The following is a 14,370-nucleotide window of genomic DNA, read 5'->3' as shown; positions in this document are numbered from 1 at the left end:
CTCGATAAATAAATAAAATAAAATAATAAACCATGCTTACAATAAGCAGACCTGGCAACACAGGTCATTTTCTTATTTGGGAGTTAAAGTGTATGCTGTAGGATTCCTGTCACTTTCCAATTTACCATCTGCATCTTCTTCTTCAGCTCCATGTTGGAGTTTTGGTAAGCTTCAGACACAGAGTTCAGATAGTAGATCGCCAGTCTGAAAGGAGAAACAAGGAACATATGAAGAAAACAAGACCTGAAAGTCTCCACAGAATCGGATTGTTTTATTGATGCAGGGAGATCATTCCACAGAACAGGGGCACGATAAGAGAAAGCTCTGTGACCCGTAGACTTCTTATTCACCCTAGGGACACAATGTAGTCCCGCACCCTGAGAACTTAAAGCCTGGGCCGGTACGTAAGGTTTAATTAAGTCAGCTAGGTAGGGAAGTGCCAGTCCATGAATAATTTTATAGGTTAGTAGCAGAACCTTAAAATCTGATCTCACTGGGACAGGAAGCCAGTGAAGAGACGCCAAAATGGGTGTAATGTGGTCGAACTTTCTGCTTTGTGTCAAAAGTCTGGCTGCAGCATTTTGAACCAAGTGGAGAGCCCTAATGCTAGACTGCGGTAAACCAGAAAATATAAACATTGCAGTAGCCCAATCTAGAAGAGATAAACGCATGGATCAGGGTTTCAGCATCAGCCATAGACAGGATGGGACGAATCTTCACTATGTTTCGCAGGTGGAAGAAAGCAGTCCTCGTAATATTTCTAATATGGAGGCCAAAGGACAACGAAGGATCAAAAATTACCCCAAGATTCCTCACTTTGTCAGTGTGATGTATGACACACGAGCCTAGGCTGAGTGTTAACTGGTCAAATTGATGCCGATGTCTCACTGGACCAAGAACCATCATTTCAGTCTTATAAGAGTTTAAAAGTAGGAAGTTTCTAGATGTCCAACTTCTCACTGCTGCAAGGCAATCTTCCAAGGATTTTACGTGAATGAGATTACCAGCAGTTATCAGCATATATAACTGAGTATCATCTGCATAGCAGTGAAAGGTAATCCCAAAATGCCGCAATATGTGCACAAGGGGTGCTATATAAAGGTAGAAAAGCAGGGGGCCTAAGACAGACCCCTGTGGAACCCCAAATTTCATGTCACTAAGGTTAGAGGTAGTGTTGCTGTACAAAACACAGTGAGAACAACTGGTCAAGTATGACATCAGCCATGCAAGGGCACTCCCAGTAATCCCAAAATGATTTTCCAGCCTATCAAGTAGAATATGATGATCCACTGTATCAAATGCAGCACTGAGATCTAACAGCAACAGAACCGTAGTGGTGTCCGAATCCATTGTAAGCAGAAGATCATTCACCACTTTAATGAGAGCCGTCTCTGTGGAATGATATTTTCTAAAAGTAGACTGCAGTGGCTCAAAGAGATTATTCTCAGTAAGATAGTCTACGAGCTGCCGTGACACCACTTTTTCCAGAATTTTAAAGTAAAATGCTAGATTTGATATTGGCCGATAGTTTTTCAATACACTAGGGTCAAGATTAGGTTTCTTAAGTAAAGGTTTAATCACTGCAGATTTGAAACATTTAGGAACAGCTCCAGAAGTTAAAGAAAGATTAATCATTTCCAGCACAGTCGGCCCAAGAGTGGGCACAGGTCCTTAAACAGTTTTGTTGGTATAGCATCAAATAAACAGGTTGTGCTTTTTGTTGACGTTACAAGTTTCATCAGCATGCCTAGAGAGATACTATCAAATTCTGTAAATCTAGGTAATACCTCAGTAGTGGCGCCCACCTCAACAGCATGGTGTAGTGGCTGGGTTAAGGCATGCTGGGATATGTTCAACCTAATGTCATCTATTTTCTTCTCAAAGTAATCCAGGAAATCTTGTGCTGTAAAAGGAGAGTGAGCTACAGGTGGTTGTCCATGAATAAGTGTTGCCACCGTGTCGAACAAGAACTTTGAGTTATGCTTGTTTTTGTTGATCAAATCAGAGTAGTAGGTCTGCTTTGCAGCCAATAATGCATGCTTATAGTCTAAGATAGCAAGGTGGAATACTTCTAATTTTGAACGACGCCATTTCCGTTCTAGACCTCTTGCTTTATGCTTGAGGTCACACAGGTAATCATTGAACCAAGGTGACTGTGATTTGGGGGAGCGCGGTTTCAACACAGGTGGTGCAATCATGTCAAGTGTAGTTTTGAGCACTGAGTTTAATCTATCCACAAGTCGGTCTACTGACTGGGTATTTGTCAAAAGTGAGGTTAAGACATCAGGCAGTCAAGCTTCTAGTTCAGTCTTATTGGAGGAGTTGATGCATCTCTGCAGTGATATATAAGGTTGTTGTTCCACTAAACATGGCAACGAAACTGTAAACTTAATAAGTGAGTGATCAGAGACCACTGATGTAAGAGGCATGATGTCAATATTCGTGACAGCAATCACCACGTGCGAGAACCAGATCCAGGGTATTTCCACTAATGTGCGTCGAATCCCGAATGCATTGCGAAATCCTAATGCATCCACAATTTCCATAAATGACTTTGCAGAGGGGATCAGAAGGCTTATTTATTATGAACGTTAAAGTCACCAATGATTAGAATTTATCTGCACTAATTGACCCAGTTAGAGATGAACGCACCAAATTTATCTAAGAATTCAGAATATGGGCCAGGAGGCCTATATACAGTGACAAAGTAATACAGCTGATTTTTATTCTTCTGACCTTGGGCAATGCGTAATATCCTGAGCAGAGCGGAGAATCAGATGCTCAACGAGGTTATATCTGTGACCCCCAACAGCTAATAAGCTAAACCCTAGATTTATAAATAAGAGCAACACCCCCGCCTTGCTTCGCATCACCAGGGACTTGACTAAATGTACATGTTGGTGGGCAGGCTTCATTTAAGGGGAGGACAGCTGTAGCTTTAAGCCAGGTTTCACATAATGAAATGTGACGATTTCATTATGTCCTTGGCTGATGTAATAACAAGATAGAACGTTCTTTCAGGTTCTGCGGAAGCAGATCCGATATGGATTTGCGTGTTGACTTGGTACAAATTTCATGGAAAGGCCCAAAATAATTTTCTCGTCTAGCGTTGCCCTGTTTGTACAACAGCTTGTTTGCTATGATACCAGTCAGCGCCTGATGTTCCAATTATGGATTCAGTGGCTCTGCTGCCACTTCATAATCAATAAATGTGTGTGGTTGTGTAAAAGAAAGGTTGCAAATAAAGACTGAGGTCAGACAACCCTTAAAATATGAAGCCAAAAAGTCTCAATCGCCCTCTAGTGGCTAGCTGCAGTACATAAAAGTAGTCCAGCTTCAGCCATAAAAGCCAATGAGATTGAATGAAAAAAATGTACTCACAACAATTTTTTTAATCTAAAAATGCCATATGTTTTTCTTCTAATTAGCCAGCATGCTGACAAAGCACTGAAGCAGGGTGTTGTAATCAGTCCTGTGTGTGTGTGTGTGTGTGTGTCCTGTCCTGTCTGTCTGTGGACAAGATAATTAAAAATGCCTGAATGGACTTTCACCAATCTCAATGGGAATATTACTCGGGCAGATATCTCGAGATGATTAACTTTTGGAGAGGATCAGACAAATGTCAAGGTCAACAAAAACATGGTGTGAAAAACATCTTCTGCAATATCTCTGCAACAAATAAGGCTAGAGAGACAATCTAATGTTTCTATTGATCAGCAAAATATTTGTGATTGATTGGTGTAAGCGGTGTCATGATGAAGTCATAACAAGAAGTCATGTTTGCTTGGTGGCCAAGTGGTTAGTGCGCTTGGTTTCAGTGCAGAAGGTTCCCGGTTCCAATCCCACCCCTGTCTCCATGTAATGTGGAGTTGCATTAGACAGGGCATCCGGCGTAAAACATCTGCCAATTCAACATGCAGGTCCATCTTGGATTTGCTGTAGTGACCCCAAGCGAAAACATGGGAGCAGCCGAAGGGTCTCTCTCTCATTTATATATCAGTGAATGATCAAAGGTGTCCCTGTGCTTACACATAATGATATGAGAACAATGTGATTGACAGCTACAACCAACCACTGTATTTCTTCATGCAGCTGAGACACTCAATTTGTTCATGTGCAGACAAGCGATCGGATGCGTTTGCATTTGCATGTGTATGAGTTGCGTAACTCTGAGATGAGTTGTGTTGTTATAAACTACAAAATGTTTGTATGCTTGTGTGTCTCCTCTGCACTCACACCATGAGCAGCACAGCTGGTATAATGAGTCCCGGGTTGGCAACGTAACTGAACAACGTCCCCATGAAGGCTGGGAGGTCCAGGTCGATCGTCTCCATAATCACGTCAAACATTTTTTCTTTCCCACTGCAATCATCAATGTGGACAACTGTGAGCGTGCATCGCTCTTCTCTCAATGAATATGTTTTGGGAACAGGTGTACCGCTACCTGAAGGGTCCACAGTCAAATGAAGGTGGCATGGTCATGATGACGTAGACCACAGGGAGCAGGCTGAGGAACAGGATGAGGAGGAGCAGGCCCATGTAGAAGTTGTTGGACTTGGAAGCCTTGAAGACTCTTTCGTGTGGCACGTTGGTGGCCATTACAGCCCAACACTGATAGTACATGGAGGTGAGGAGGCGGAGCACGTTGACGCCAACCAGCCCAGGGGCAAAAAATGCCCCCATCCTGAAAGTATTTAGTCTTTAAAAGCTTGTTGCATGGGAACATATACACTCACTTATTGTCACAGAGTACGTTACATTTTTGTACGACACAAAAATTGCACCCCAGAGAGGACATACCAATGACGCAGGGCAGCTGTTTATGGAATGTCACTAGTTAAGGTATAGTTAAGATGTAGTTACTGTTTAGTCAGCTATTTCTTTGAATGTATTTGATACCAAATTCTAAGAAATGAATGGGGTTTTAAATGTAATTATAATACTATTTTCAATATATTTGCAATTGTTAATTTTAGGGATTTAAGTAATAATGTTTCATTGGATTTAATTAATTTCAACTACAGTTTTGTTTTGCACTTGTTTTGCAATGTTATGTGGAAAAAGTTACCTTAATTTTATAAATTAAATTCAACGTTTTATTTCTTAGAGTGCAGGTCCGTTCATGATATACACACGTCACGCTCTGTGTATGTCACGATCTATAGAATTCCAGCTGTAACAGAACCAGCTTGGAACTATGCCGCAATACATACACAATACATTACATCTTGGTTTCAACACTTCAAGCAGTAGCTAACAGTTCCAACAAATCTCTCTCAGTTGCTACATGTCACGTCTACGTCACGTTTGTGTATCTCGTACTGGACCAGATATACCGTTGGAAGAGTATTAGGTTTAAGGACATAGACTAGTCAAAGTATGGTCCAAGAATCTTCAAAAAATACATTTATTTATTTATTTATTTATTTATTTATTTTGCCCGCCGCGAGGTGCTCTGAATGTTGATTCAGCTATAACTCCACACCGAGCAGGTATTAAGCGCTGAAACTTCACGGGTTACTACTAAAGACAGTACCCTTTAAAATGGTCGATTACATTACATATTTCAAGGTACTTCATTTTCTACCCTATGGTGGCCAAAATCTGTATGCACTCCCATGCCACGAGGTTAAATACCTGTGAGTATAATCTTTTTTGCATACAAGCATGTAAGAGTACTCATCAAAATTTGAACGTTTTATGGCGGTTGAGTTTAAAATGTTAGCAAACATTTTTTACGATTAAACATTTCGATCACGAGAGGCTGAAAGAGTTTTTGCAGAGTGACAGCCACAAGTGTGACTCAATCCTACAGCTATGCATTTGAAAGAAAGGTTAGTAGCAGTTTGTACAAGGGTGAAAGTTAAAGTTGCTTCAATTTTGTTAAAAAAATTGATGCAAATTATTGGTTGAGTTAATAGGGTTTTAAAAAGGACCATAAGAAATGCAGAAAAGCGGCTCCACTGCAACCTGAAGCACCATGTGTCATGGTTAGTTATCATGTTACAGGGTCACATATGTCACATGTCTTAGAATCCAATGGACGTTGACATTGTTTGACTTTTACTTTGGAGACCAAACATTCAACACATTCAAAACTATTACATTTGTTAATCCTATTAACTCAATCAATTATCATTTTGGCCAAAAAATTTGAGCAACTTTTCACCCCTGTACAAACTGAAATTAACCTTTATCACCATTCTTGCTGTTTTTACCCCATAACTCCAGAGCATTCAGTTATAGATAGGCCAAACGATACCTTTTTGGAGTCTTTCTGTTCAGTCAAATAATGTGCTATACTTTTAAATATGATCAGAGCATTTTAAAATTTTGACCCCCGTGTAATTCTTCATTGATCGTGATCTGGCTGCAGCTTCCACCCTGGGATGGCCACCATACATTTTTGTGTATACTGAGGCTGGATTGTAAGTGTTGTTTAGTCTCCCTAAGTGGTATTGATGTGGTCAAAACTGTCTACTATCTGATGGACTAGTTTGGGAGACAAGTATTGGTCAGCTTATCTGGTCTGTTACAGTCAACTCAGTTTCAAACAGATGTGCTTTTTATTTATTAATTTATTTTCATAGTGGCATAAAGCATTCTAAATACATCATGTCTGTTTAAAACTGAATCGGCCGTACCAAGCAATCACATGCTAAAAGTTGTGCACAGTATGTTATAGAGCAGGTGTGTGCATTTTATAATTCATTCATACTAATAAGGAAATGTAATTGTATGGAACAACAACAATTCATAATTAACAACTCCATGTTAATAACTTTAATAAAGTTTATTACCAGGATAACACTATGTTACTGAATAATCTACACTGACTTTACAGTGGTCAGTTTTATTGAAATGTTTGTTGATAAGAAATGCAGAAAAGTGGCTCCACTGCAACCTGAAGCCCACATACGAGCAGCATCGGTGATAATCTTCATTCATTCAGTGTGATACAAGATACTGTTCAGTTTACCACATACAGAACATGCAGCACATGTACGGCGCCCATAACAGCACAGTTACGTCAGTGTTCCTACCAGATCATTCCTTGATTGAAGACTAACCCCAGAACATTGCCACTGATGTCAAACTCTCCATAAGACGGCTGTAATGTGAAAACAGACAACAACGAGTCATTTCACTGAAATGTTTACCTCTTCATGTATTTCTCACTACCTTCTGAGTTTCCATAATAATTAGAGATTACTGTAATGTTGAGACTTAACTAATGCAGCCGTGACACTTACAAATCCCGCCTCCAGGTCCCAGCACCAGCAGTAGTTAAGAAAGCGAACGATGACCGCTCGAGCGAAGTCACCGATCAGGATGGTCAGGTAGGTCACCTGGATATCCGACACTGTCAGCTTCACAAATTCCTGGACAGCAGATAGTTCAAAATTAAAGTTAGGAGAAGAGTGGTGTTAGGAGAATGATTTTTTTTATAAACGTGTACATTTATAAAAATGTTCAAACAAGAAATCAGATATCCAGGATTACCATTTTTACGTAAATATGTATCGAACATGTGTGCAGTAGATGTAGCAGAGTAAACTTTTTTTTCTTATTATTTCCTTACAATGCCAACGGCGGTCTCCCAGCAGGGTCCCCTGATCACGTCAGCAGGGTTCATAGGGGGAGGCGTGGCTTCAGTGTCATTGATCAGACGTGAGTAGTTGGCGTAATACTCCTTCATGGCCCATTCAGAGGCGTTCTTAATGGACTGTTCTTCCTCCAGCTAAGAGGTGTATAGAGTATAATACAAACAGCATGTCAAAGAATCTGTTTCTAAAAGTGTAATGTACTGAATTAAGCTAGTCAGCCATCAGTATGTTAATGCTCACAAGAAACCTGGTTCCAAGAAGAAATCAAAATCTACTCTTTAATATCTGCTATGTTACAGCTTGAATGTCTCAACTGGTGTGTCACAGTCATGAAAATATTTAGTAGGATAGGAAATAAGGAGACAGAGCTGATCTTACACTGTGAAAGAGCTTATTTTACACTGCAACAGAGCTGATCTTACACTGAGATTTTACACACGACAAAACTAATCTTACACTGCGACCTGGGTAATTTTACACTGCGACAGAGCTGATGTTACACTGCGAATTAGGTGATTTTACACTGCGATAGAGTTGACATTACACTGCGACAGAGCTGATTTTACACTGTGACCCAAGAGATTTTACACTGTGATGGAGCTGATGTTACACTGTGACAGAACTGATCTTACACTGTGACCTAGGTGCTTTTACACTGTGACAGAGCTGATCTTACACTGTGACCCAGGAGATTTTACACTGTGATGGAGCTGATCTTACACTGTGACCTAGATGCTTGTACACCTTGACAGAGCTGATCTTACACTGTGACAGAACTGATCTTACACTGAGACCTAGGTGCTTTTACACTGTGACAGAGCTGATCTTACACTGTGACCTAGGTGATCTTACACTGTGATAGAGCTGATCTTACATTGTGACCCTAGAAAATTTTACACTGTGATGGAGCTGATCTTACACTGTGACAGAACTGATCTTACACTGTGACCTAGGTGCTTTTACACTGTGACAGAGCTGAACTTACACTGTGACCTAGGTGCTTTTAAACTGTGACAGAGCTGATCTTACAGTGTGACCTAGGTGATCTTACACTGTGACAGAGCTGATCTTACACAGTGACCTAGGAGAGCTTACACTGCAACAGAGCTGATCTTACACTGTGACCTAGGTGATTTTACACTGTAACAGAGCTGAGCTTACACTGCAACAGAGCTGATCTTACACTGTGGCCTAAGTGCTTTTACACTGTGACAGAGCTGATCTTACCCTGTGACCTAGGTGATCTTACACTGCGACAGAGCTGATGTTACACTGCAAATTAGTTGATTTTATACTGCAATAGAGTTGACATTACACTGCGACAGAGCTGATCTTACACTGCAACCGAGCTGATTTTACACTGTTACCAAAGAGATTTTACACTGTGATGGAGCTGATCTTACACTGTGACCTAGGTGCTTTTACACCATGACAGAGCTGATCTTACACTGTGACCTAGGTGATCTTACACTGTGACAGAGCTGATCTTACACTGTGACAGAACTGATCTTACACTGTGACCTAGGTGCTTTTACACTGTGACAGAGCTGAGCTTACACTGTGACAGAGCTGATCTTACACTGTGACCTAGGTGCTTTTAAACTGTGACAGAGCTGATCTTACACTGTGACCTAGGTGATCTTACACTGTGACAGAGCTGATCTTACACTGTGACATAGGGGCTTATACACTGTGACAGAGCTGAGCTTACACTGCAACAGTGCTGATCGTACACTGTGACCTAGGTGATTTACACTGTAACAGAGCTGATCTTACACTGTGACCTAGGTGCTTTTACACTGTGACAGAGCTGATCTTACACTGCAACAGAGCTAATCTTACACTGTGACCTAGGTGCTTTTAAACTGTGACAGAGCTGATCTTACACTGTGACCTAGGTGCTTTTACATCTTGACAGAGCTGATCTTACCCTGTGACCTAGGTGATCATACACTGTGACAGAGCTGATCTTACACTGTGACAGAACTGATCTTACACTGTGACCTAGGTGCTTTTACACTGTGACACAGATGAGCTTACACTGCGAATGAGCTGATCTTACATTGTGAGAGAACTGATCTTACACTGTGACCTAGGTGCTTTTACACTGTAACAGAGGTGTTCTTACACTGTGACAGAGCTGATCTTACACTGTGACCTAGGAGCTTTTCCACTCTGACAGAGCTGATCTTACACTGCAACAGAGCTGATCTTACACTGTGACCTAGGTGATTTTACACTGTAACAGAGCTGAGCTTACACTGCAACAGAGCTAATCTTACACTGTGGCCTAGGTGCTTTTATACTGTGACAGAGCTGAGATTACACTGCAACAGAGCTGATCTTACACTGTGACCTAGGTGATTTTACACTGTAACAGAGCTGAGCTTACATTGCAACAGAGCTGATCTTACACTGTGGCCTAGGTGCTTTTACACTGTGACAGAACTGATCTTACACTATGATCTAGGTGATTTTACACTGTGACAGAGCTGATCTTACACTGTGACCTAGGTGATTTTACACTGTGACAGAGCTGATCTTACACTGTGACCTAGGTGCTTTTACACCTTGACAGAGCTGATCTTACACTATGACCTAGGTGATCTTACACTGTGACAGAGCTGATCTTACACTGTGACAGAACTGATCTTACACTGTGACCTAGGTGCTTTTACACTGTGACAAAGCTGAGCTTACATTGCAGCAGAGCTGATCTTACACTGTGACCTAGGTGCTTTTAATCTGTGACAGAGCTGATCTTACACTGTGACCTGGGTGATCTTACATTGTGACAGAGCTGATCTTACACTATGACCTAGGTGATCTTACACTGTGACAGAGCTGATCTTACACTGTGACAGAGCTGAGCTTACACTGAAACAGAGCTGATCTTACACTGTGACCTAGGTGATTTTACACTGTGACAGAGCTGATTTTACACTGTGACCTAGGTGATCTTACACTGTGACAGAGCTGATCTTAAACTGTGACCTAGGTGATCTTACACTGTGACAGAGCTAATCTTACACTGTGACCTAGGGGATTTTACACTGTGACAGAGCTGAGATTACACTGCAACAGAGCTGATCTTACACTGTGACCTAGGTGATTTTACACTGTAACAGAGCTGAGCTTACACTGCAACAGAGCTGATCTGACACTGTGGCCTAGGTGCTTTTACACTGTGACAGAGCTGATCTTACACTGTGACCTAGGTGCTTTTACACTGTGACAGAGCTGATCTTACACTGTGACCTAGGTGATCTTACACTGTGACAGAGCTGATCTTACACTGTGACAGAACTGATCTTACACTGTGACCTAGGTGCTTTTACACTGTGACAGAGCTGAGCTTACACTGCGGCAGAGCTGATCTTACACTGTGACCTAAGTGCTTTTCAACTATGACACAGCTGATCTTACACTGTCACCTAGGTGATCTAACACTGTGACAGAGCTGATCTTACACTGTGACAGAACTGATCTTACACTGTGACCTAAGGGCTTTTACACTGTGACAGAGGTGATCTTACACTGTGACCTAGGTGATCTTACACTGTGACAGAGCTGATTTTACACTGTGACCTAGGTCATCTTACACTGTGACAGAGCTGATCTTACACTGTGACCTAGGTGATCTTACACTGCGACAGAGCTGATCTTACACTGTGACCTAGGTGCTTTTACATCTTGACAGAGCTGATCTTACACTGTGACCTAGGTGATCATACACTGTAACAGAGCTGATCTTACACTGTGACAGAACTGATCTTACACTGTGATCTAGGTGCTTTTACACTGTGACACAGATGAGCTTACACTGCGAATGAGCTGATCTTACACTGTGAGAGAACTGATCTTACACTGTGACCTAGGTGCTTCTACACTGTAACAGAGGTGAGCTTACACTGCAACAGAGCTGATCTTACACTGTGACATAGGAAATTTTACACTGTGATGGAACTGATCTTACCCTGTGACCTAGTTGCTATTACACCTTAACAGAGCTGATCTTACACTGTGACCTAGGTGCTTTTACACTGTGACAGAGATGAGCTTACACTGCAAAAGAGCTGATCTTACACTGTGACCTAGGTGCTTTTAAACTGTGACAGAGCTGATCTTACACTGTGACGTAGGTGATTTTACACTGTCACAGAGCTGAGCTTACACTGCAACAGAGCTGATCTTACACTGTGACCTAGGTGATTTTACACTGTAACAGAGCTGAGGTTACACTGCAACAGAGCTGATCTTACACTGTGACCTAGGTGCTTTTACACTGTAACAGAGCTGATCTTACACTGTGACCTAGGTGCTTTTACATCTTGACAGAGCTGATCTTACACTGTGACCTAGGTGCTTTTACACTCTGACAGAGCTGATCTTACACTGTGACCTACGGACTTTTACACTGTGACAGAGGTGAGCTTACACTGCAACAGAGCTGATCTTACACTGTGACCTAGGAGATTTTACACTGTGATGGAACTGATCTTACCCTGTGACCTAGTTGCTTTTACACCTTGACAGAGCTGATCTTACACTGTGACCTAGGTGCTTTTACACTGTGACAGAGATGAGCTTACACTGCAAAAGAGCTGATCTTACACTGTGACCTAGGTGATTTTACACTGTAACAGAGCTGAGCTTACACTGCAACAGAGCTGATCTTACACTGTGACCTAGGTGATTTTACACTGTGACAGAGCTGATCTTACACTGTGACCTAGGTGCTTTTACACCTTGACAGAACTGATCTTACACTGTGACCTAGGTGCTTTTACACTGTGACAAAGCTGAGCTTACATTGCGGCAGAGCTGATCTTACACTGTGACCTAGGTGCTTTTACACTGTGACAGAGCTGATCTTACACTGTGACCTGGGTGATCTTACACTGTGACAGAGCTGATCTTACACTGTGACATAGGGGCTTATACACTGTGACAGAGCTGAGCTTACACTGAAACAGAGCTGATCTTACACTGTGACCTAGATGATTTTACACTGTAACAGAGCTGAGCTTAGACTGCAACAGAGCTGATCTTACACTGTGACCTAAGTGATCTTACACTGTGACAGAGCTGATCTTACACTGTGACAGAACTGATCTTACACTGTGACCTAGGTGCTTTTACACTGTGACAAAGCTGAGCTTACATTGCAGCAGAGCTGATCTTACACTGTGACCTAGGTGCTTTTAATCTGTGACAGAGCTGATCTTACACTGTGACCTGGGTGATCTTACATTGTGACAGAACTGATCTTACACTATGACCAAGGTGATCTTACACTGTGACAGAGCTGATCTTACACTGTGACAGAGCTGAGCTTACACTGAAACAGAGCTGATCTTACACTGTGACCTAGGTGATTTTACACTGTAACAGAGCTGAGCTTAGACTGCAACAGAGCTGATCTTACACTGTGACCTAGGTGCTTTTACACTGTGACAGAGCTGATTTTACACTGTGACCTAGGTGATCTTACACTGTGACAGAGCTGATCTTAAACTGTGACCTAGGTGATCTTACACTGTGACACAGCTAATCTTACACTGTGACCTAGGGGATTTTACACTGTGACAGAGCTGAGATTACACTGCAACAGAGCTCATCTTACACTGTGACCTAGGTGATTTTACACTGTAACAGAGCTGAGCTTACACTGCAACAGAGCTGATCTGACACTGTGGCCTAGGTGCTTTTACACTGTGACATAGCTGATCTTACACTGTGACCTAGGTGCTTTTACACTGTGACAGAGCTGATCTTACACTGTGACCTAGGTGATCTTACACTGTGACAGAGCTGATCTTACACTGTGACAGAACTGATCTTACACTGTGACCTAGGTGCTTTTACACTGTGACAGAGCTGAGCTTACACTGCGGCAGAGCTGATCTTACACTGTGACCTAGGTGCTTTTCAACTGTGACACAGCTGATCTTACACTGTGACCTAGGTGATCTTACACTGTGACAGAGCTGATCTTACACTGTGACAGAACTGATCTTACACTGTGACCTAAGGGCTTTTACACTGTGACAGAGGTGATCTTACACTGTGACCTAGGTGATTTACACTGTGACAGAGCTGATTTTACACTGTGACCTAGGTGATCTTACACTGTGACAGAGCTGATATTACACTGTGACAGAACTGATCTTACACTGTGACCTAGGTGATCTTACACTGCGAATTAGTTGATTTTACACTGCAATAGAGTTGACATTACAGTACGACAGAGCTGATCTTACACTGCAACAGAGCTGATTTTACACTGTGACATAAGAGATTTTACACTGTGGTGGAACTGATCTTACACTGTGACCTAGGTGCTTTTACACCTTGACAGAACTGATCTTACACTGTGACCTAGGTGCTTTTACACTGTGACAGAGATGAGCTTACACTGCGAAAGAGCTGATCTTACACTGTGACCTAGGTGCTTTTACACTGTGACAGAGCTGATCTTACACTGTGACCTAGGTGATCTTATACTGACAGAGCTGATCTTACACTGTGACCTAGGTGATCTTACACAGTGACAGAGCTGATCTTACACTGTGACCTAGGTGCTTTTACACTGTGACAGAGATGAGCTTACACTGCAAAAGAGCTGATCTTACACTGTGACCTAGGTGCTTTTACACTGTGACAGAGCTGATCTTACACTGTGACCTAGGTGCTTTTACACTGTGACAGAGCTGATCTTACACTGTGACCTAGGTGATTTTACACTGTGACAGAGCTGATC

General features: G+C 41.9%; 1 protein-coding gene across 2 annotated transcripts in view; it reads right to left on the bottom strand.

Moving 5' to 3' along the window:
• The window catches only part of tmc2a (transmembrane channel-like 2a), a 51,045-nt gene that overhangs the window by 5,416 nt on the left and 31,259 nt on the right, over positions 1-14,370 (bottom strand). The window contains exons 13-18 of one of the 2 annotated variants that reach the window (XM_034192443.1): positions 7,583-7,741; positions 7,254-7,382; positions 7,044-7,111; positions 4,445-4,684; positions 4,237-4,362; positions 126-204 (exon numbers count right to left, since the gene is read on the bottom strand). In XM_034192443.1, coding sequence (XP_034048334.1) covers positions 126-204; positions 4,237-4,362; positions 4,445-4,684; positions 7,044-7,111; positions 7,254-7,382; positions 7,583-7,741 — 801 coding nt within the window. The remainder of the gene's footprint in view (positions 1-125; positions 205-4,236; positions 4,363-4,444; positions 4,685-7,043; positions 7,112-7,253; positions 7,383-7,582; positions 7,742-14,370) is intronic. The other variant, XM_034192444.1, reaches the window with a different exon arrangement.

Source organism: Thalassophryne amazonica, chromosome 17 (genome assembly GCF_902500255.1).
Source record: "Thalassophryne amazonica chromosome 17, fThaAma1.1, whole genome shotgun sequence".
Lineage (NCBI taxonomy): Eukaryota > Metazoa > Chordata > Actinopteri > Batrachoidiformes > Batrachoididae > Thalassophryne > Thalassophryne amazonica.
The sequence above is the reverse complement of the archived record's forward strand: the minus strand, read 5'-3'. Positions and strand labels throughout refer to the sequence as shown.